At 34.3% G+C, this 26,195-nt stretch overlaps 1 protein-coding gene across 2 annotated transcripts in view; it reads right to left on the reverse strand.

The window, feature by feature from the left end:
* Positions 1 to 3,091: 3,091 nt before the first annotated feature.
* The window catches only part of LOC138706476 (uncharacterized), a 34,792-nt gene continuing 11,688 nt past the window's right edge, over positions 3,092 to 26,195 (reverse strand). The window contains exons 1-2 of one of the 2 annotated variants that reach the window (XM_069835809.1): positions 13,326 to 14,622; positions 3,092 to 3,347 (exon numbers count right to left, since the gene is read on the reverse strand). In XM_069835809.1, coding sequence (XP_069691910.1) covers positions 13,329 to 14,474 — 1,146 coding nt within the window. In that variant the 5' untranslated portion in view covers positions 14,475 to 14,622 and the 3' untranslated portion in view covers positions 3,092 to 3,347; positions 13,326 to 13,328. Of the gene's footprint in view, positions 3,348 to 13,325; positions 14,623 to 26,195 lie in introns of those variants that run through there. The other variant, XR_011334015.1, reaches the window with a different exon arrangement.

The following is a 26,195-nucleotide window of genomic DNA, read 5'->3' on the forward strand; positions in this document are numbered from 1 at the left end:
AATATTCTCAAAGAATAACAATACAATATAATCAGTTAGCCACCGGCGTAGCTCAGTCGGCTGAAGCGCTTGCCTGCCGATCCGGAGTTGCACTCACGTGGGAGCGATTCCCGCTTGGACTGATTACCTGGTTGAGTTTTTCATAGGTTTTCCCCAAAGGTAAGGCGAATGTCCGATAATCTATGGCGAATCCTCAACCTAATCTCACCAAATATCATTTCGTTATCACTAATCCCATCGACGCTTAATAAACGAGTAGTTGATACAGCGTCGTTAAGTAATCAACTAAAAAGAACAATCAATTAGGCCTAGTATTCAGAATCTATACTTGTTTTTTTGAAAGATGGGACATGACAGTTTAGCGGCCGAACTTGGAACTACAGTGCTATGTTGCCAATATGGACTACCACGCTGCCAGCTGATGGAAGGTATCAATTGACGTTGCGATGGCTGACGTTAAAACATTCATTGACAATTGACTCAAAGGTAAGAAAACAACACAAAAATCGACAGAGAATCAAAGATGAAACGTACCAATGCTAACACTGTGTGCACAATAAATGTCGCCAAGAGAGCTATTAAGCACTCGCCATGTGGGAACTGTAACTTTGGCAACTCAACCGTTGTTACCATAGCAACAGGCCTACCACGCTATGTGACATTCAGTTGTTTTTCCGATCGCAACGCTCCTGTCATGTCCCATCTTTCAAAAAAACAAGTATAGACACGAGACTGAAGCGCGCTCAATCAGATGTTGTGCACTGCCATCTCTCTTATTAATGGTCAAACTCTTACATAATTATAATAGAGACATCTGGTGCAATTTTTTACACACTCCAGTTTCCTTATTATAACACTAGAGGTAGCCACCGGAGTAGTCTCGGGTAGCGAGCATGTCTCACTATCGGGTGCGGGTTCTAATCCCACATGGAGTGATTACCTGCTTGGATATTTCCAACTGTAAGGTAAATGTTAGGTAATCCCATGAAGAATCCTCAGGCCCATCTCGCCAATTTCGCACGACTGTTCACAAGTAGCATACATCAGAGGCTCTTGTTTATTGCACATTCGCAGTGTGTTGTAAGTGAAACGATAAGAGAGCTCCCAATTTTATTTCCTTATCTTTACAAAGTCAATATTGGAATCAGTCTTGATATTTGCTTTGTGAAACTGCCGAGTTAGATATTTTTACACAGGTGAGAACCAGCCTACCGCACAGTCCCCAACCTGAAGGAAAGTGGGGTGTCTTCCTACATGTATCATTTTCTCCATGGATGCCAATCATATCCACCCATTGTGAGCCGATCTTGGAAAGTTAAAGAACTTTATAGCTTTAAGACGACTTTTGAAATTTGTATTTTTGAAACTACGGGATTTTTTTTTCTTTTGTTCAGTTGTTAACCACTAAGTAGGACTATGTCAATAAGTATATGGGCAAAGTTTCATACAGATTGGATGAAAGATGTAGCTACAGTAATTAATTTAATGTAAAAAATTGATACACCACTATTACCCATTGCATCCATTCAGTTTGTAAGATATTTTAGTGTCCTTATGGTCAAAGTGTAGCCAATAATGAGAATCATGCACTCCGGCATGTTTTTTTTTTTTTGCCTCTTTTAGATCAAGATAAAAAAAATTACTTCGGAATATGTATTACATGTCTTTCTCGTGTTAAATTTTACCGTACCTGGTTAACATGTTTCGGCCTGTTATTGGCCTTCTTCAGAACTGGTTGTTGCTGGTCTTGGCGCCTTTTGTTTAGTTTCCTGTGGGGGTGTGTTTGTGTAGTGTAATGTGGAGTCAAAGAGTGTGTGTGTGTTCTGAAATTGACTTGTGTGTTGAGAATTTCATTTGGATGTGTTTTTGTGTATGTATATTTCGTATTGTTCTAGTGTGTTTAGTTTCTGGCTTTTTGGTTGGATGTGTAGAATTTCCATGTCTGTGTTGATGTCTCTGTAGGTGTGGTTAGCATTTGTGATGTGTTCGGCATATGTGGAAGTGTTTTGTAATTTTGTTATGGCTGTGATGTGTTCTTTGTAACGTGTTTGAAATGATCTGCCTGTCTGTCCTATGGAGGAGTTTTTGCAGGTGTTACATTTGAGTTTGTATACGCCTGTGTGGTTGTATTTGTTTGTTCGTGTTGTTTGTGTGTTGAGATATTTTTGTAGAGTTTTATTTGTTCTGTATGCGATGTTGTAATTTAATGTCTTGAATGAGGTTACAATCTTGTGTGTGCTTTTGTTTTCGTATGTTAGTGTGATGTATTTTTTTGTGTTCTTGTGTTTGTGTTGTATTCTTATGTTTTTTTGTTATTATGTTTTGTCATTTGTCTTTGGTATTATGTTGTCTATTATGTTGGGGTTGTATCCGTTTTCTTGTGCTAGTTATTTGATTGTGTTTAGCTCTTCTTTGTAATCATGTTGGTTCAACACAAACAAGCTGCATTCCAAACAATGGTACACTGACTACTCAAAATACCAATGAACCAACAACATTTAATTTTTATAAATATTGGAATTAGTGAAAGAGCGTAAATTTATCGGATTCAAATATATCATACAGAGCAGCCATTTTGAACCGCTAGTGTGCCGCTAGAAACTGAGGATAGTAAAGATTGTAGCAAAAACTGAAAAAATGAAAGTGAAAAGAGTAGTAAAATAGTCAATCCACAGAGTTAACATTCAGTAAATATATTCCCTCCCAAAACCTCAAAATCGCCCCTCCCCGGTTTGAAATAATTGGTTAAGATTATGAGTGTGCCGCGAGATTTTAAATTATACCTTTAGTATGTCACAAGTTGAAAAAGGTTTAAAAATGCTGCTATAGAGTCTGATTGCAGTTTGTTTATAAATTTAATTACAGCAATTGTGTGAAAAAACTAAGCACTTAGTACAAAAATTCAGATGGTTCAAAATCACAAAATACTATGTTAATATGTGAATAAAATTCTTTATTTTCACTAATATTACCAAAAAAACTGGTATTTTAATTCGATTTTTATGTTGTATAAAATGTTAATTTTCTGAGTCACATCAAATTTTGTACTTTTATAAATATCTTGTTGCTAGGATACACAAAAACCTTCGGATAAAGAACCATATTAACAGTCTTTTAATTTCATATTTTTTGAAGTTTCATAAAAAGATAACAATTTTAATAGAAAATATTAACAAAATTACATAAAACTGCATTGAAATATTATAACTTAAAGTTCTAACACTTGAAATGTCCACAAAGTTCAATAAATTAATATTAATGTTGAAACACAATTTTCAGCTGACACAATTGCTCCACTGCCAATGTTCTGAGTTCCTTGTGCAGTTCATGCATTACCGGTACCGTTCCTGTAACATACAAAAGGAGTGGAATAAGTTTCTGAAGTTACAGTGTTGGATGCAAAAGAATAGAATCCTTTACTGATTATTTATACCTATTTACAGCAACAAAAGCGTAATATTACATAATTTATAATAAAGCGTCAGTTTTTATAAAGGAAAACTACGTTTTTTTATTCCAACTACATATTTGAAAAAGAATTGTATTATATAAAAATGTTACGAACATTAATCATTCATTTCGGATATAACAAAAGTCAGATTTCGTGGTAACTCAATATTTGCTTCACAACAAAAAGCTTTCATATAATCTAGTTTCTAAAATAACCTGTCACAAAATAACACATTTCAGGTCTCATTGGGGTAATTATCAACATATTTGATCGACGTAATAAAAAGCACCAAATGACATATGTTTGCATAGAAATATGCTAAATCAGCATTTCATGACATAAATTGGTTAAATACACGAATACCAATAACAAATGTATAAAGAAGAATTTGGGTTATTCTCAAGTTTATTTAAAATATCTAGAACGAATAACTAACAGCAACGCCAATTGCTGATTATTTATCCTTCGATATATTGTAACTAAACCAACGTACATGGAAAATACACATACCAGTCGTGAACACAATATGTTTAAAACAATCTATATAGTATATTAAAAAGTAAAATCTCTGACGTCTTAATAGGGACGGGCCCTCTCTACGGGTGCCCGTGGCAGCTGAGGAATAGCTATAAACAAATTTAAACTGTGGAAGTCAGCCAACAAGAAGTCATACAATTCAAAGAACATTAACCCTTAGTGAGGCGCTCTAAATTTTGTAATCCAAATGGTTGCGTGTCGGTCTTTTTGCCGCCTTTCACATATGTGCGAAAACATTTTTGTTACAGCTTACCCAAGCTTACATGAGTCTTGGAATTAAGCGAAACACCATTTTATATGTCCGTGTCATGGTCAGGTTCTACCAAAACATCTTCCCCCCGTTTATTACTTATTTCATATTCATCAATTAATTCATTAACTCTTATAATGTGCTGGGGATTGGTAAGCTAAAATACCTCACCAAATCTATAAAGAAAACTTATGTTGCATTCTTCGTATTTGTAATAATAAGTTATTGAATTCCTACAAAAAAGATACGTATTTGAAGGAACAGAAACTACTGCGGGCATGAACGCTCTGGGACGCTTTGAAATGTGTTGCCATAGAGCCAAAGAAAAAAGGCGGGAAAAATGCGCGCCTCACTATGGGTTAGAAACAAAATCCGAACACGAGTAATAGTCTTCATCGCTAAATAAATAATACAGCATGTAAACATGATATGAGAGCTCCTGATTCAAAATGTAAAACAATGACAATGTTTCGAAAAAAATGAAACGAGTGAACAGAAAAGTAATTCAGAAAATGTGTGTTATAATAATAATTCGAAAGCATTTTTTCAGATTATAGAAGTTATTTATGTACAAAATTAAGTATAAACATCTAAGCGAGATAATGGGAATTAAAGACAATTTGACAAACAACACTTCAAACTACAAAATTATAATTTCACGATACAACAAAAGTAGCACTCCAAGATGACTGTAAAATTTGGACTTAAACAGAACACAATCCTTAAAAAAAAAATTGAAGCAGCACAAATATACTTTTTGGAATATTATTAATGAACTTTGCTATATCTATCCATGAGAGAAATTGCAACATTACAGATCAGTTTCAAATTGTTTATATAGTTACAGAAAACTGAAGAATGCCAACAAAATTGAAAATGTGACGAGGGATTTGAGAAAATCTCTATGATTGCGTGTAGGCATATAAATATGTTATTTTACGATGCTTTATCAACATCTTTGGTTATTTAGCGTCTGAATGAGATGAAGGTGATAATGCCGGTGAAATGAGTCCGGGGTCCAACACCGAAAGTTACCCAGCATTTGCTCTTATTGGGTTGAGGGAAAACCCAGGAAAAAAACTTAACCTAGTTACTTTCCCCGACCGGGAATCGAACCCGGGCCACCTGGTTTCGCGCTAGACGCGCTAGCCGTTACTTCACAGGTGTGGACTAGGCTATATAATATACAGGTATTAAGGTAATGGAATTACGATAAATAAATAGAATTTGCTGTATGATTTAAGCGTGTGATAAACGTAATGAAGTAAGATAATTATAATAATAATAATAATAATAATAATAATAATAATACATATATTAAGGAACGATTTCTTTGGCAGTAATTACAAATTTTAATATTTTTGTGAAAAAGAAAATAATACTCTAATTTCTGTTACTTTTTGTAGAATTATTTATATATGAGGGCGTCAGAAGCAAAGGGGCACAAGTGACATTTCTAAAAAGGAAAAAGAAATGAGTTAAGTGAATCCAGGGTAAGCTAAAGCATAACACTTTTTAGTGTCAATGGAATATATCTTTTAACGACATTACACATTAAAATTTAAAATTAAAATTTCACGGAATTTACGAAAACTTAAACATTTTAATCACATTTTCTCAGCCGTAACTAAATGCACTTATACTCCTTTGGTTCTGGCCCCCTCGTTTAAGAGCTATTGCTGTATTTTTTATTAGACCTTTGCCATGTTATTATAAATTCTCCAGGTGTCTATATCACTTTGTCTATGTGGCAGCCCTCTTATGAGGGAAGTTTGTTAAATGAATAAGTAAAACAAAATGTACTATTAAAAAGAGAAGTAAAGAACCGTTTTCAGCCACATATAAATTAACAATTAACTGATATTCTGTATTTAAACACATGAGATTATCCCATAAACATTATCATTCTGATTTATCCATCCGTATATGAGTAATGCCAAGCTTGTATTAACTTTCTACAGTTACGCATGCATTGCGCACGCGCCTGTTTCCGTCCATATCAAAGCACAATTGAACAACATTATTTTTAATACATTGCAACTCCCCCCATGAATTTATAATAAGCCTTTCAAGTGTAAATACAAGAACTCCCCTTGTGTACAGGAATAGACTCGTAAACATAGCATTTTAACGGATATGACGCAAACATTTCCGTGGCAACCGAAGTCTAATTTCCGTTCCATAAAATACTTTCATTTTTTCTTTTACTGTAGGTCGAATATTAACAACAAAAAGTAAGCTAATTTACATTGCATGCAAATACACAAGTTCTCAAAATTAGCGTTTTATTATCTTCCAAGAGGACATCAAAAACAGTGGGGACCCAGAACAGATGTAATGATCAAGGGAATGTATCTTGAGACGCACAGAGATAGACCCCGCCCAACAAAAGGTTCAGACTATTTAAGTCAACTGATAGTATCGGGCAACATCGTACACGGCGTTACTGGATAGATGTACTTCCCAAGTAATGGGAATTGCTAGTGAATAAATATCCTTTCAACTATTTACTGTGTAATCAAATTAATACCTGTATATCAATTTATGTAAAGAAAAGACTGTCGTTAGAAACAGAGGATAGGTTTGGATACCTATTGGACTGTGCCAAATATGGGACCAGCCACAGGAGAGATGCAATTAGTCAATTGTTTATTCGAAATCATATTGTTCCTAATGATTTTGTCCGCAACCTTGAGACAGTACTTAATTGCGAGGAAACAAAGATCAACGGCCTGTTCCTCCTTGGACCTTCCAATTCCGGAAAGAGTTTTATAGCTCAGGACATTGCCCACCACTTTATAACAGGTTATGTGACATGTGCGAATAGCCTGTCTGAGTTCACATACGAAAATTTCTTACATAAATCTTTGATTTTGTTGGAAGAACCGTTCCTTAACAGACGGCATCTGCGATGATATGAAAAATATTTCGGCAGGCGCTCAACGTGGTGATGATGATGATGATGATGATGATGATGATGATGATGATGATGATGATGATGATGATGATGACGACGACGACGATTATATTACCAATAACGGCTAATTTGGAGAATAATATGATTTTGTTCAACATAAAACGCTTAATTCAGCTGATAAAAATACTTTCATAGTAGTTTATAATATGGATTTTCCATTGATCTGAACACAAATAAATATAAGTATTTATCCCATTTAATGCTTAATAGAAATATAAAAATTAATAAAACTGTAATGGACTATCAAACATCTTTCTCTCTCTCACCTGTCATCTCTTATACCAGTGACCAGAATCTGTAGGCACGCACTTCCCTTCTTTGTCGAGGATTAATCCAGGCAAACAGTCACTTTTTGAGGGAGCACACACACCCCTAGAGTTAAGATACCACCCAAATAAACACTGAGGCTGTCCATCTTCAGACCATGGCTTTTCTGCGGAATCCACAACATAATCTAACACTACTTTTTGGTCATAAAAATCGTCAGACACTTCGCTGATATCGTCAAAATCATCGAAGTCTAAATTGTAACCTTCCTCCTTGTCAGTACCCCTATTCTCGAGATCACCTATACTAACACCATCAGTGTCTTGAACTTCAGCAAGATCTACCTCACGTTTGTGTATATTATCGCCATGAACTTCATAAGAAATACTGTTACGTTTATGATCTACATTGTCTTCTCCTCTTTCATTTTGATTGTAAACAGCAGCTGTAAGAATTCTATTTAAGACACTAGAGATTCCAGTTTGTGATAATTTATCGTCTTCTTCAGATTCTTCACTCGTTACATCTGCAGTATACTCGTCAAGCTTATTATTTTCCTCTTCAAGAAGATCTGTATTGGTATTCAGAATTTTCCACAAATGCAATTTGAGAAATTTCAAAACGTCTTTCTCTTCCACATCACTGTTTCTTGCAGACAACGGAATGCCACTAACTGCCATCAGTACGTACGTAGAGACTAAAAGAATTGTACAAGTCCTAGAGCAAACCATTTTAAAGTTCACACAACTTAATGGGTTCTTGCACCAGGTGTAATATCAAACACTGAAGATACATCAAATTCTATCGAACAACTGAACACACAGGTTGTCGCATATCCTTATATACTCTATTTGACAGGAAAAGTAAACATTAGGAAAGACCTTTTTTAATATTCAGGGATTTACAACGTTTATTTCCCGTATGTAACTATGACATAATAGTCCTACAGAATTCGTAGAACGTACGCAAAGCATCCTTGCCCACTCCCACACTTTTTAATTGTTCAGAACGGAATTTCATCAGTTAATTTCCGGAATTTTCCTCATTTATAAGTAAGAGGATAAGTAGTTTCTTCATTATTTCCTCCAAGGAAAAAAATAACCCATTTCCGTTTCTCGATGTTATGTGTAGACATGTTTATGTCTGTGTTTATTCCTTGAAGAAAGCATTCCTTATAAAAGGGTTTGAAAATAGTAAATAATAAGAGTGATAAGTAACTTATAAAACAGGTTTACAATTGGGGACCTAACATTCTAAATATGCTAAATGCCAAAAACAACTTTCTGAGACATTATACGATGAAAGAGTAATGGAACGGAGAAAAATTCTCTCCGGCGCCGGGATTTGAACCCGGGTTTTCAGCTCTACGTGCTGATGCTTTATCCACTAAGCCACACCGGATACAACCCCGGCGTCGGACAGAATTGTCTCTGATTGAGTTCCAACTCTTGGGTTCCCTCTAGTGGCCGTCCTCTGCACTACGTCATAGATGTCTATGAACATAGGACCGAAGTCCACACATGTGCTGAGGTGCACTCGTTATGAGTGACTAGTTGACCGGGATCCGACGGAATAAGCGCCGTCTTAAATGTCTTTCTGAGACATTGATGAAAAACACACTGCGAAATGCATGTTGAGATACCTACAACACCGTCTTTTGGCGCACGAATGAGTCACTCACAGCTGAGCTACGACAAAAACAATTTAGTATGATATTCTCATATGGATGTTCCTCCCTTAGATTGAATGAAATGGAATTTGAGAAATTGGCACGTAGCACATTTAGAATGTTAGGTTTTCAATTGGACTCTAACCTAAGGTAGCTATCCGGGCTCGGCCTACTTTTTTTACACAAAAAAATTATTTTAACTTGAAACTTCTATGTCCGAGGTACAAAAGAGAAAAATTTCAATGTATTCACATGAAAGGCTTACTCTAACGCTCTAGTATAGTGGTCGTCAACACTCGCTGAAATGGATAGAGTGCATGGGAGGTAAGGAACGCTGCTCCGTCGTGCACAAGGGATAGAGAGAAGCATACCCGCCAGTAGCTACGATTGCACGCTAGGACTGTGTCTTGTCTGCGGGTAATAGACACTAGCCCGAGCGTGCAGTGTTTTGATGACCGATGCTCTAGTACTACCATATAAACAGGAGCGTTAAGATGAGTTTCGTGCCTCACAATTTTCCACGCTGTCCGTCTCTCTCCGTTCTCCATTTAATGTATCTCGAGGTTTTCCATAAAATAATCATGGAAATATTGGAGGGCGCAAACGAATTGAGCACAATATAGTCAGAACAACCCTTATTTCTTATTCGAGTAGAGCACAAACAATCTGAAATCGTTCATTCCCGTTGAGCACTAACAATTCGACACATTTTCCTTCCCATTCTCTACAAACTTAGACTGACAACATTGATTGTGCTGGTATGGTTACAAATGTTGATCAAAATTATTTTGTTGGTATGGTTTAAAATGTTGTTCAAATCAAGCATATGTTTCAATAAAAAAGATTTGCAGTGATAGGCTGTTCGTTTTACATAATCTAATCGAGAAATTACTTCTGTCTTACATAATGCATCTGTAAAATTATCTCATTTTTTATGTTTCGTCGAGCGATTTTCTTTTGGCGATTGCAGCTTTTTATGTTTCAGCTCTGCACTTCACATTGAAAACATGACCTTATTGAAATGAAGACACAATTGAATTAAACAGTGTTCTCCTTCGCTCTTTGTAACATTCGAGTGTTGCATACAGGGGTAGTACCAACTTAAGTTCAACAAACTGCTACACAGCGTGCCAACAGTTCCGCACTCTAAGCCTGTGGAATGGGGGAATGTAGGCACTCTATACATTTGTGCTCTTCTCGTAGAATCGTTTCTACTGTTGTTTGTGCTGGACTAGAATGACATCGATGTAAGCGTAGATAGTGATTTCTGACCATTGTGTTCAACACGTGTCTACCCATATTGGGTATATGAGTTATTATTAGACTTCGAAGTTCAGGTCCCGGCCGGGGAGATACAGGTTAACTGATAGCGGAGTGTTGGGCGGAAGTGGGAAACAGGCTAGGGCTTGTTTACCTTTCCATCATCCATTGCGCTGTCTGTCTAGATCTGGTTAACCCCTGCGGTGGCTGAGTGGTCAGACCTTCAGTCTGTCACGCAGAAGGTCTGGGTTCGAGTTCCGGTCAGACCTGGGACTTATCATTAAAAAATCCATAGTGACACTTGTGGCGAACAAGGTCGCAGTTGGGGGTTTTTCTCGGGATTCTCGCGTTTCCCCATATTAGGCATCTACATTATTCCGTCAACATTTCTTCCATTCCGCCATCATTCCATAGCATTCCCCGAACGCCGGCTGGTGACACACGGAGGAGGCTGATCTAGGGACGAGGGAGGTTGCCTGCTCGAAACCTGAGTACACAGCGAACCTGAGTTTGGGAATGCACCTAGTTTGAGGGTTAGCACAATAGGTCTTGAAAGGTCGTAGTGTCTCTCTCCCGAAATACCATTTCATTCCTAGGTCTGGTTGGAGGTTCCGTGCGTACTAGCACTGAAGCTGGACAGTTCGGACAACGTGAAATCATTGCAATATCGAAAACGAAATACACTTGGAACAAATTTTTAAGTGTTATTAACTACCTTCGACGGAAAAAAATTACATGTAGAAATAAGTATATTTTATTTGAAAAGGGTAAAAGCGTCACGATCGATGCAAAAAATATTATGGACTAAACATTTATGACATGATTTTGAAGTACAGTTATCAATATTAAAAAATTTTAACATACATTTCGTATTCTCAAAACTACTGGACGTATCAAAAAATGTATTTGAGAAAACTTGTTCGCATTGATTTGATCTACTACCTCTGTGAATTAATGTATTAAATTCTCTTCCAACCTTTATAAGACTCCCAAGAATAGTAGTTGCGGAAATTAGAAGCAGATGTATAGCTTGGCGTGGACATCTGATAAGAGTGGAATATGGGAATTTTTAACGGAAACCTGAGGGAAGAAGGAAAGTCAGCAAACCAAGACTTTGATGGTTGGATGATATCGAAACATCTTTACGGAATCTGGGTGTGTAAAGGTTGAGGTAGAAAAAAACTGTTAATAGAAAACAGTGGGTTGACATCACTAGAGATACAAAGGTCCTACGGACAGCAAATTCCATAGAATAGTAAGTAATACGATCGATATTGTTACATAACTTACAATTAAATATTTTAGAATAGAAAAAGCAATAATCTTCTTCAAATTATATTTAAATATATTAAATAAGATAATATCAATGAAACAAAATTATAAACTATTTCAATATTTCACAAGATAGTAAAACTGAAAAAGACTTTGTTTTTTTTTAATATACGTCGACTGAGCTTATAACAGATTAACTTCTAAAAATGTCTATTAAATATTATAACAAACATAATTCACTTTTTCATTATACGTTTTACGTTTTTTGCTGCAATTCAACTTTTATCATATTGCGAATTACAGTATATAACCGTTTATAGTTTATTTTTTTCGTAAGGCAAGGAAATATATTGATGTTCATTGCAGTGAATTGTCACTGTGCCTTTTTAATTTCAAATAAATGCATTAATTTGTATTATTTCATGTAAATCACTTTCGGACAAACTGACTCATAGATACTGAATATGAACAAAATCCGACCAATAAATCCTTGAATTTAAGTAGAAATAATAAAACCTAGATAAATTTTAATCAGTTCATAGTACGGCACTAAGAATTGAAAGGTTCAGAGCCATAGTGGGCCAAGCGCCATTTATTAAAAACGGAGAAATCGAGAGTCAAAGTTAAGTGAATATCATAATTTAACGAAGATTAACATATCATTTAGTTTTAATATGCATACTTTATATTACTTGCTATATGTTTCATTGAATTATTGTATTCACTTAATAATAACCCTTGTTTTCTCCGTTTTTAATATATGCCGCTTGGCCCACTATGGCTCTGAACCCTTAAATTAATGGATAAGAGCAAGATTGAAGCACAACTCAAATTCCATAATGATTTTAATATCGATAGCGTTTCTACATGGATGAGAGATGTTTGTAGACACAAAAAATTGGAGCGGAAAATTCAAACTGCAAAATGAGTTTAAGAGCAATAATTCAGAATACAACAACGAATAACTTAAGGCATAAAAACTTCGAAAATAATTAAATATAGCCTAATAATATTCGCTAAATTATAAAACAAATGAATATACGAAATAGAAAGCACACTTAAAGGGAACAAAAGGATAGAAGGTAGTTTGTCAAAAGAAGCCCTGATTTACTAATCAAACGAAAGAAAGTACTTTACCCGTCCAAGGAAAACATTGGCCTATCACTATAACTCTTGATAGACGATAATGGTGATTATGATTTCAGTTTGGTTTATTTTATGGCGTTTTATCATTTGCTATGGTTATCTAGCTTCTGTGTGAGATGAAGGTGATAATGCTAGCGAAATGAGTCCAGGGTCCAGCGCAGAAAGTTATCAAGCATTTGCTCTTAATGGGTTGAGGGAAAACACCGAAAAAAAAACTCAACCAAGTAACTTGTGCCAACCGACATTTGAACCCGGGTCCGCTGGTTTCACGGTCAGACGTGCTAAACGTTACTCCACAGCGGTGGACATGATAATGATGAAGGGGCTAATGGCGTTAATGGTGGTAAAAGTCTTCAGAAATAATTTAGAATTCAGTTTTTCTTTAGCTTTTCCTTATTCAAAATATTACTTATATTTAAGTGTATATTAAGAAAATCTTCAAGCCATTTGGCTTAAATTCATATGTTAACAATACTTCAAAATGCATTCCTCTCACCTCTTATTTTTTGTACCAGTGTCCGCTATCCGGTCGAATACAGTCTCCAGCATCGTTGAGAACTTCACCCTCGGCGCATTCAGTTTTCGGTGGTGCACACACTCCGTTTTCATTTAGACTCCATCCCCTCTGGCATGCGGAATTTTCTGAATTTTTACTTGAACTGGAAACTGCATCCTGAGGAACTATGAAGTCCATCACAGCCATGCCATCTTCGCCTTTTTGCAAGTCTGACTCCAAATAATCGTTGTCACCAACTTCAACATTATTATCAACATTTGCAACGCTGTCACTCTTCGATGTAACGGCAACAACGTTATCTTCATCATCGTCGTCGTCGTCATCATCATCATCGTCGTCGTAGTCATCGTCATCGTAGTAATAATCGTCATCGTCATCATCATCATCATCATCATCGTCGTCATCATCATCGTCATCGTCTTTATCAATATCGCTCCGAACAGTTTGGTCTATGTTGTTTTTAATTCCATTGTTGTTATTTATCGACTGTGATCCAACTTCCCCATTATCATCGACGTAATCCAGGTCGGCGGTTTTCTCCTTGACATCAGAATCAACTTTTTGGCCGTCAGTAGGTTGATCTTTATCTATCTGGTTGTTGTCAATTTCTGTTTCCATTTTGTTTAGATCAGATAACTCCAATTCAAATTCAAATTTTCTGACTACTCGTGTTAAATTTTCTTCACCGTTCTCATCCTTAGCTGCTACTTTGGTATCAACATGTTCCAAATTTTTATTAGAATTAGAATATTTCTCCTCTTCTACTTTATGTAGGAAATGCTTATCGTCGTTTGTTTTTAGTTCCTTGTCTTTTCCTTCGTCGACATTTTCCTTAGTTTCTTCACTTTCGAAGTCTTCAAATGAATCGCTGATCCTGTCCTTGTCTGAACCAATACTATCATCTTTCTCTTCTACATTCAATTTATCTATAACTTTATTTGTTTCCTGAAGAGTATTTGTTTCTTCGCTTATTTCCGTAATTTCTGGATACGTAAAATTGAACGGATTTATTCTTTTCGACTTATAATCTGTATCCCTATCGATTATCACAAATCCGCTGCACTCGAGCGCCGTTATCATTAAAGAGATGGAAATCGCCAGTAGCGTACAGGACTGTAGGCTCACCATTGTTGTGACACACAAGGTCTTCTAAGAATAAACTGTTCCCGAAAATTTAATTGTATCTATGGATCCAGATGCCACTAGATTGAACTACCACACAGCTTAATGCTTCAAACTGGGGTATATAACCACGAGCTGAGACAGATATTCAACGTTGACAGGAAGAATCCTCATGGCGTAAGGGAAATTACGTCACAGTGGTAGGAAGCATATACGTTTCTGTCTACGTAAGAAGTGACAAATCCAGTTTTTGCGGAAACCTTCAATACCATGTGCACGGAAACGAACCGCATCCGTCTGCGTCCGCTTCCACAAGTGCGGGCAACTTCCGGAAATTGTTTTTCATTTCATGGAATTCTTAGATTTTCCTCAAAGGAGGTTTAAATAATTATAATCTAATATTAAATAAAGCCTCATACTCTAATATAAACTAATTATAATCTAATATTGAATAATAATAATAATTATTATTATTATTATTATTATTATTATTATTATTATTTATTTATTTATTTATTTATTTATTATTAATATTTGTGTGCTGAACAACAGCCAGAGGCCAATTATAGTTCAGCACAATACACAAACAGAAGCTACAAAGGTGCAAAAACAAATAAATAATATCTTAAGTAAACAAAAACAAACATAAATAAAATAGATAACAAGAACAGTAAATACTAATAATCAAAACGAAACTGTACCTTAAAAGGATCTAAATTGTGCCCATGCAAATTGGCATATTTTATGCATCTACAGACTGGAGAAAGTGATTTAGAATTTCTGTTATAAAAAATGTTTTGAATTTATTATAGACTCACAATCAATATCACCATTAATAACTTTGCAAAGAAATTGATAATCAAGATTTTGACGTCTAGAATAAAGGCTACAACAGTTAAAATATTTACAGGTAATCTCATAGTTAAAGTCAGAGGAATTGGGTATAAATCGAAAAGCACATAAGGAAATAAATTTTCTTTGAATATTTTCCAATTTAACCGAATCTGTTGAAGTAATGGAATTCCAGGCTACAGATGCATATTCAAGTTTAGATCGAACCAAAGTAAAGTATAGAATTAATAGTGACTCAGGAGTAGAAAAAAATAAGTTATAGACCTTATTAAACCAAGCATTCTTATTGAATGATTATAAATATATTGAACATGATCATGAAAGTATAATTTAGAATCGAGTAATACACCAAGATCTTTAATAGAATTTTTCCTAATAACACAGACGTTGTTAAGAGAATAGTTAAATTTTATGGAAGTAGTTTTTCGTGAGTACGATATGACAAAAGTTTTTGTTTCATTAATTTTCATTCCATTATTGTCAGACCAAAGTTCAATAGAGTTAATATCATTTTGAAGAGTTTGGCAATCGGCAGGACTATTTATTGAGCGAAAGATTTTGAGATCATCAGCAAATAACAGGTAGTTTGAACTTATTCTTTTAGATATGTCATCTATAAATAATAAAAATAATAGAGGGCCCAATGTAGATCCTTGGGGAACTCCACATAAACAATTAAATGGGTCCGAGAGAGAATCACCTAGACGAACACAACATTGTCTATTAGTTAAATAGTTTTCAAACCAGCTCACGTAGTTAGAAGAGAGACCAAAGTTTTCTAATTTATTTATCAAAATATTGTGAGGTACAACATCAAACGCTTTGTTAAAGTCGATGTAGATTGAGTCAATTTGACCTTGCGTTTGAACAACCGGCATAACAAGATTAAGGTATGATACTAAGTTGGTAGTTGTTGATTTACCTTTAGTAAAACCATGTTGGGCTGAATTAATTTTATTCTTAACATAAAATGAACCATGTTTGTGGATTATTTTTTCAAAAATGTTTGATAATAATAATAATAATAATAATAATAATAATAATAATAATAATAATAATAATAATAATAATAATAATAATAAATAATAATAATAATAATCTAATACTAAATACAGCCTTATAATCTAATATTAAATAAAGCCTCATAAACTAATATTAAATAATCATAATCTAATATTAAATAAAGCCTAGAATAATTTACATCAATTTTACTGTAATGTTTAAACTTGTATCGGACCTGCTCTGGTGACTCATTTGGCAAACCATTGACCAACGACAACCGAGGATTTGAGTTCAAATCTCGACGATGGCGACATTTTATTTGTGGTGGATAAAGCCAAGCCAGTGTGACTTTTTCCCGATGCTCTCCCATGTTTCCTTCACCATTCCTATCAAAAAATATGGTACCACTTGTATCTGTATGGCGCCGAATCAATCGTCCGTCATAGTGGGTGTATCTCATTGTTTGTGCGAAGAATGGTAGATGGCAGTGGTGGGATCTACAGTGTGATTTATATAGGACTAACACATTTCTTTCTTTCTTTCTTTCTTTCTTTCTTTCTTTCTTTCTTCCTTTCTTCCTTCCTTCCTTCCTTCCTTCCTTCCTTCCTTTCTTTCTTTCTTTCTTTCTTTCTTTCTTTCTTTCTTTCTTTCAAAACCAATGATGCTAGCCACAATTCGTTATACCTCAAATGTAGAGTAACTTTGGGAGATTACTAACCTCTATAGTAAATGTTGAAAATTCTTTATTTATTCGACTCGAATTTCACTTAATGGCCAGTTTTTAACGTCAAATTAAGCAGGAGTTTTGATTCCCTGTCACGAGATGCGCAAATGTTTATTCTTTATTCCTTATTGTTGGCATCTGTTTTCGACATTCTGTTTTAGTCACTGAAAATGCACATTAAATCAACGGCTCTTCCTTGTGAAGCAATACTGGATTACGAATTCAATTACAGCTACTCAAAGGGCATACCAGAGAGAATTTGGTGTTCGTAATCTCCCCCAAAGAAACACAATACTGGGACTGGTAAACAAATTGGAAACAACTGGATCTCTAAAAGAATAATAATTTTCATGACAATAAATATACAGAATAAAGAAGGATAATGAAGTCGGAGTAGCCGTACAGTAGATCTACAATCGTCCCGCAACTCATTCCGGAATAGATATACAAAAACTCGGGCTGAAGCACCAGATATCCGCTTCTACCTGAACCAAAATCGTTTTAATTCGTTGACGACGACTCAAAATTTTGTAATCAGTTCAAGAAGCAGTCGAAAATACACAAAGTAGCTCATGTTTCTGAATAACATCGCATCATTACATCACCTACCTACAAAATGTGAGTCGTTTAGCCCAGTGGTTTCCAATTATAATTGTCTAAGATATAATTATCTAAGAACTGCGGGCGAGTTCTTTAAAAAAAATTAGCCGTGGACCCCCTACTTTCGAAAATTTTAATATTGTATGGCAATTATATTATGTGAAACAATACTAGGAGGAAATATGAATTAGAAAAAGGCAAATTTAATTTTACTAACTACATATCTTAACAAAATATGGCCACCGGCGAAGCTCAGTCGGCTGAGGCGCTTGCCTGCAGACCCTGAATTGCGCTCGGACGTAGGTTCGATTCCCGTGTCGATAAATAACCAAGTAAAAAAAGTATGTATGTATGCATGTACTGTATGTATGCATATATTATGTTATTTAACGATGCTTTGAACTGTAGAGGTTATTCAATGTCGATATTAAATTGAAGAGAAAATTTCCTGAAGTCTTAAATCGATGATGTAGACTTCGTTAACTACGAGTATTTCACATCATGCGGCCATCTTGCATCAGTAACACGAGCGTGGCACTGTATTAATTTCAAATAGCGTCAAACTGGAATGTTTTAGAATAAATGCGAAATGTTAATGATAATGTAAAAACAAGACTTAACATTTGCTTCAAAAATGAAACGATTTATGATGTTTTTACACAATTTGTTCTGGTTACAAAGGTCCCACCAGATGAACTTTGACTATTTCATGTCATGAGAGCGTGATCAGTATGAGAAACCACTTGTTCTATTATTTCACTGTTAGTCTCTCGTTAGAAGGACAAAAATTAATTATACTAACCTAATTTTGAACAGACAAAAAGTATTTACCGTACATGTTAAACATTTCACAATATTTTATACTAAAATTATTCACGCAATATCTTAAGAAAATGTATGACTGACATTTCATATCTTGGAGAAAAATATACGTACGAGAAAGTAGTAGGAAGACAAAACGCTCGCTTAATTGTACCAAATAAAGTAGTCAATGCTTCCTCAATACCAGCTCAATTACAGCTAAGTCATTCCAAGATGTCATTTCAAAGATACAGACAGTATATGAATCTTTAATTGCAGAAAGGACTAAAGTCCAAAAAAAACCTGCTTTTGAGAAAACTTAAAAAAAAAAAGTGTTCAGAATTTTCTGGGTCACATTAAAATAACTTATTTGTTATTTATTTAAAAGTATACATAGCCTATATACTCACTGAGTAAACATATTGAAACAAATTTCACTTGTAGTTTGTGTGTTATTAATTTTTAAAACTATTGGACCTAAGTCCTTTCTGCAATCAACAGACATTAACAGTATTAACAGCTTAGTTAATTAATTATGTTAGCAAAAGTACATAAAATATGCACTAAAAGAGTATTCAAGCATGTTATTTAACATTAAATCTTTTTTTTTCAAACAATTAAATCAAGACGTGCTAAATAACAAAAATATCAACAATGAAACAGAATATTAATACTTAGAAAATGAATAGTGCTTAATATTACACCGCAGCTATGCATGAGGTCTCTAAAGTCATAATTCACAATATCCAAAAAAATTATTTATTCTTTAATAATTCATAAACTTATATAAAACAAACGATTTTACTTAAAAACAGTCATTAATATTTAGAATTATAATAGATGGCATATTTAAAATAATTCTGCTAAATGCTAATTAGTGGGATGTAAGTTTTTGCTTAATTGCCTAGAAACAAGTTTTTGGATATTGTGAGTTATAATTCTAAAGGACTCACATGTTTGCCAACGTTTGATTGCAAAAAGATATTCCAGTCCTGGACTGCAGATCTTTCTGCGCTTAATGGGAAAAAGAAAGTAGAATTTCACACACTAGAAATGCTGGACTGAATTTCCTTTCTGTGCTCAGGGATGGGTCTATCTTCAGGGGTTATGAGACTGGTCTTTACCCGTTTTCATAAAAAGTGGACTTAAGCTCTTTCTGCAATCATCGATTCATATTCAGTTTAACCAAAACAAATAGTACTAGGCTACTGCGCATGTTTGCCTAGGAATCAATTATGTATTTGTTAAAATATTTAAACATATTTTATATTCAGTGGTTGACTTAATGCTGAAATTACGGTTTCACAACAGAGGAAGAAATCTTTATTTTTTAATATTATTTTCGTTCATACGACTTGGACTTGCAAATGGCACAAGTTTGAAACACGTTTCAGATGGCTTTCGTGAAATGTTTCACAAGCCGCCACTGAGTAACACCATTATGTTACAAGTTGTTGACACGGCAACAAAAGCACTCACTTTGCTCCAGAAACACTTTCGGTAACACATTTTCATTATTCATCGCATTCACCTGGCCATACACCACCCGATGTCTGCATTTGGAGTACGTTAAAGGAGTCCATTATTATGGAGATTTCAACGACAACAATTATTGTAGAATTACGGGAAAACTGAGTGCCGTCTTTCATCAACTGCAGCAACTTCTATTTGCAAACATGTTTTAGGATCTACTCGAAGGTTATGAACATTATGTAGAAAATAATGGAAAGCACTTTGAACATGTATTTCTTAAAAGAAAGGCGTCAGTGAACATTGAATTTTGTTTTGCAAAGATACTTATATTTATGTTCCGATATATTAAAATACTTTATGCTCGACCATGCCGAAATGTAGTAATTATACACCTGGTAGCAGTCCTTTAATGCATGTCATTAAAGTACACCTACTCATTAAAGGTCAGGTCTTTCAGCCAATGACGATTCAGGTTACAACTGTTCAGCCAATGACAGGTCAGCTTTCTACCGTTACAAAACCGCAAGTATCGATTATTCTCGGATATGCAATCGAAAGAGAATTAGCGAAAAGTCACGGAGGCTGGAAATCCAATACTGTCGCAGAAGGTTATGTTCTGTTACTATAATAATTAGCGTTAATTGTAAATAATATTCAAATAAATTCAATTTGTCATCTCGTTTTTTTCAATGTCTAATTTTATTTCAATGTTATCTCTGTAGGTTCTTACGGCCTAGCAAGGTCATTGTGGACACTGTTCCTCGGAAAAAATCAATACTTTCGCGTCTGCGCACATCTCACAGCATACTTGCTCCAGGTCAGATACAATAAAATTAATAATATCAAGTTAGAAATATGGTCGAGCATAAAAAGTCGTATGAAACTCGCCTATAATGGTAATTAAGAAGCTCGTATGAAAATTATGAAACTCGCTTGCGCTCGTTTCATAAATATCCATACTCACTTCTTAATTGCCTTCATTATAGGCTCGTTTCATAATGTACTATTACTAACTAGAGTTTTTAGATTACAAGTTACATAAAAGCGCAGCATTCCCAATTTCAGTACTGTTTATTTTGGAGCGACCTGTACTATAATAACAGCAATGAAATTTTATTTAATCAGTAATTATGCTGATGATAATAATAATAATAATAATAATAATAATAATAATAATAATAATAATAATAATAATATGTCTCGTGATCAGAATATTGTACGAAATGGAACTATAAAAGTTGGATATTTATCCTTCGAAGAGGTGGAGAAATTCAAATATCTTGGAGCAATAGTAACAAATATAAATGACACTCGGGAGGAAATTAAACACAGAATAAATATGGGAAATGCGTGTTATTATTCGGTTGAGAAGCTTTTGTCATCTAGTCTGCTGTCAAAAAATCTGAAAGCTAGAATTTATAAAACAGTTATATTACCGGCTGTTCTGTATGGCTGTGAAACTTGGACTCTCACTTTGAGAGAAGAACAGATATTGAGGGTTTTTGAGAATAAGGTTCTTAGGAAAATATTTGGGGCTAAGAGGGATGAAGTTACAGGAGAATGGAGAAAGTTACACAACGCAGAGCTGCACGCATTGTATTCTTCACCTGACACAATTAGGAACATTAAATCCAGACGTTTGAGATGGGCAGGGCATGTAGCACGTATGGGCGAATCCAGAAATGCACATAGAGTGTTAGTTGGGAGGCCAGAGGAGAAAAGACCTTTGGGGAGGCCGAGACGTAGATGGGAAGATAATATAAAAATGGATTTGATGGAAGTGGGATATGATGGTAGAGACTGGATTAATCTTGCTCAGGATAGGGACCAATAGCGGGCTTATGTGAGGGCGGCAAAGAACCTCCGGGTTCCTTAAAAGCCAGTAAGTAAGTAAGTATAATAATAATAATAATAATAATAATAATAATAATAATAATAATAATAATAATAATAATAATAATAATAATAATAAAGAAACCACCTTATTTCTTAACAATAAGTGAAGCTACTCCATTTTGGAGATGCAAAACATGCACAGCGTACTAATCAATTAACTGAAATTAATAATATTTTTCATTGAAGAATAAATTGAAAGTTATTTGAGAAAAGCTATCTTATTATTTCAGAATTAAATAGTACCGGTAGTGGAGTGTTTATTGCCCATATAGGCCGATATGAAAATTTATGAATTTTATGGAATCGATTAAAATGTTTTTACAAATATGTAGAAATTAACTCTTCTTCATCTAAACCAAATGCTTTGAAAAACTGGAAAACAGTGTTAACGACAGTCCCTCTTTATCCGAAAAGAAGAAAAATAACTTCAAAATGATGAGAAAATTTAATGCAGGAGTAATCTTCACGATTTTCATACATGTATAGCCTATAGAATGAACTGTAAGTAATGTCATTAATTTCAGTGGATTATTCTTTGAGATATTTCAAACAAAAATATTAAATAGAATTTTACTCAATTTTGCTTTCTTTTCGAGATACAAATTGTTTTAAATAAAAAAAAAACATTTCATAGCGTGTTTTGGGAAAGTGTGTTACGATTAATGATTAAAAGAATTTTAGTTTTGTCCTTTAAACGTGCAGAAATTTGATCCGAACAAATGTCACTTTTCGTTCAATCATATATCATCATGTCAATGACTGGCCATGTTGGGGATTCAATCAATGGCTTTCACAAAACACGATGTGAAATATTTCATATAAAACAGTTATCTCGAAAAGGAAGCAAAAACGAGAAAAATTGTATTTTACTTTTTTGTTCCAAATGTCTCAAAGAATAACCCCCTCAAATTAATGGCATTTCTTACGGTTCACTCTAAATAGCCCGTTTTTCATTATGAACTAATTTACATTGTTACGGGCCACTATTTTCGTATCTAATGGTTGAATCTATTACATAAGTTTTGGAAGGCTACTATGTTACTCCGGGTTCCATCATTGTTCACAGCGAAACTTCTTCATAGCACTGGAAAACTTTATGCTCTAGTGGGCCTTTAAGTTAAGGTCTATGCTGTCGAGAATTGATTAATAAACCTTTATGAGGGCAGCTGCCGAGAAATTTATTATTATTATTATTATTATTATTATTATTATTATTATTATTATTATTATTATTTCCTTCCCATCTTCGTGAGCATTGTGTAAAAACACTGTACAATTGAATTTAATTAATGCAAATCTACTGCTTCAGACAACACGGAAAAAATGGAAAAAAACTGTTACAAATCTACACTCTGTGAAAGAAAATAAACCTCCAGGCGACTTCCTGGAAATGAAGCCGGGTTTGCTGAGTTCATAATTCAAACGCTGCTAGCCACAGGAGAGACCTTGATTGAACGTCCTATACAAAATTAATAATTACAACCTTGTAGTCACATGCTCCTCGTCAACACCAATTACCACCCTTCATATCGCAGTCCACAGATTAAATTATCCATAAATCTCCAGATGGGATTTGTGCCTCATCTCCACTATGTGAGAGACATTAGGCTAGCTATACGATAATAATGAACCACATAATAGCCATGAACAATATAACAATGCACTAATGTTCATCTGTTAATACGGCTATTCACGTTATTACTATCAATCAGTGGTTCCCAAACATTTTTGATCGCGGATCCCTTTCGACTCGAAAAAAGGTTCTCGGATCCTCAAATTAAATTAATTAAATTAATCACTATATTAATATAGATATAAATTTAATATGCCTCCATATTTGAAGGGTTCAGAACCATAGTGGGCCAAGCGCCATTTACAAAAACCGTAAAAAACAAGAGTTAAAATGAAGTTATTACCATAATTCAATGAAAACATATAGCAAGTAATATAAAGTATACACGTTAAAACTAAACGATATGTCAATCTTCATTAAACTATGGTATTCACTTAACTTTAACCCTTGCTTTCTCCGTTTTTAATAAATGGCGCTTGGCCCACTATGGCTCTGAACCCTTCATTTATATTCTGTACATCGACGATATGTCTACAAGTACATTAATTACCATGCATAGCCATGAGTTCATAAACATGCAGTAGTATTTACAAACTGCGTGTATTTTTTTTTTCAGTAATTACATGCATAATTATAAAAAATTTACCTTCTAATTGCTAATGTAAAGAATAGGTTGTTTCCGGTATGACGCCTCTATAGCATTGTCGGTTTTCGCACTTTTCACCAACGTATTCTGACACTGTTTTAACCCTTCAAGTTTACGTTGAAAAAATGTAGGCCTATGTTTTTGTTTTTACATTCTGAGTGGTTTGTTTCCAATTGTCTACGCAGTTTTGCGGACAATAAAGAACTGTTACTTAACAATTTGTTACATAGCACACAAAGGGCGTCCGGAGCAATTTTATTGCCTCTATACTAAATTCAAGAGCCACATATGATTCATCATATTTTCGTTTTCTGGTTGATTCACCAGTTTTTAAATTAGCAGTACTGAGGTGTGATACATTACAAGATGATTGACTGGTTTCTGAATTTATAGAACTGTCATTTTTATTCTTTTATTAGCCACCGATCCATTGAGACGACACTGTATAATATGAAAATTAAAATTATTCGTAATATTAAATTAATATTATTGCATTCGGAATCAAATACAGGCACTTATTAACACACAATTTAACACGAACACCTCATAAAAGCCTGCTCGTATTGAATGAATAAAAAGTGACTTCACAAAAATAGTGCACAACAATGGACGAAATTCGTTTATTTTTAAAAATACGTGTCAAAATTTATTGCTGATTAAATAACATTGTCAATCAAATTTACTTTACAATTAAGACTTTAAGGCCCGATTGTATAAACCATTTAATCTTAGATCAGAGGTTAAATTGATCCTTGTTTCAGCTTAACTTGGAATTTTGTGTTGTATAAAGTCTAATCTGAGATTAATTTGTCTCAAACTAAAGTCAACTTTGACTGAAGAAATTTCTCCGATTAAGTTAGATGATCCAAGTTCAGTTATTTCTTTTCTGTTTGAAATATACGAGTGATAGATTGTGCAAATAAAATATCCATTATTATTAATATCAATAGATATGATAGGTACATTTATATATATTTCTTTCAATTTCTTGCCTTAACAGAAAAACAATCTTATATTTTATAAGGCTCTATCGTGTTCAGCAGTATCAAATAACATAACCTATAATTATATTATGTTTATAACAACCATTAATTATTAATGGATATGATAGGTACATTCATAAATTTTCAATTTACTGTATTACTAAACGAAAATTGTCGTTTTATAAAGCTTTATTATGTTTAGCAGTATCAAACATCATAACATGTTAACAACTCGGAGAACAGTCAACCTTCTTCTTATTGTCCGCCATTATTTACATTACACAAAAAACCAGTGTCTCCAACAGAGTATACGGAAAGTCGCCAAAAAGTAGTTGTAAAGTCGCTAGATTTCTTATTATCAACAAAGAAAGATTAAATTTTGTCACTATTGGGGTGCTAAAAAGGTCACTAAATCCCTATTTAAGCAATATAAAAGTTAAAAGAAATTGTTGTTGAAAAAGAGTTAATATCGCTAGATTGGCAACACTGAACAAACCTGTATAACATGGTCCGCGCATCACGTATTTCACCTGTTTATGCGATGTTGCCAGATCCTTTTCACTTGAACTTAAATTGCATTTGAACCAAGGTAATTTGATCGCAGAAAAGTTTTATACAATAGAAGAAGTGTTTGAACTCGGTTCACTTTTCGATCTACGATCAAAGTTGATCTTTAGTCAGGGAGTTTTATACAATTGGGCCTAAGTCTCCGAGCACATTTACAAAAACTTATTCTTACACCGTTGGTCTGGAGAGAAAAAACTGCGAACATTCACACACACAAGCATATAAGAACTAACTAATAATTCGCCACCCTCGCCAAGCAGACAAAAATTTACAGTAGAATTTGGCTTCCTTAACTGAGAAAAGAAAGTCGTGTTTTTTACAACAGCTCGAAGGCCAGCTCACGCAAGGGTGAGATCTGGTCATCTACTCTTGCCGATATTCTAATTTTCACAAGTACTGTATAATCGCGTCAAGAAAAGCGGTAGTATTGCATGTTATTTATTTCAAAATATAGATTATCACCAACCGCGGATCCCCTGATAAGTGTTGGCGCCGTGGGGCACAGTTTGGGAACCACTGGTATAAATAATATTTGATTCTACTTCTACTTAACCTGAAGTCAAAATAAGTGAAATAACTTCAGTACGACAAATCATAAATATTTACTAAT

This window comes from Periplaneta americana, chromosome 9 (assembly GCF_040183065.1).
Source record: "Periplaneta americana isolate PAMFEO1 chromosome 9, P.americana_PAMFEO1_priV1, whole genome shotgun sequence".
NCBI lineage: Eukaryota > Metazoa > Arthropoda > Insecta > Blattodea > Blattidae > Periplaneta > Periplaneta americana.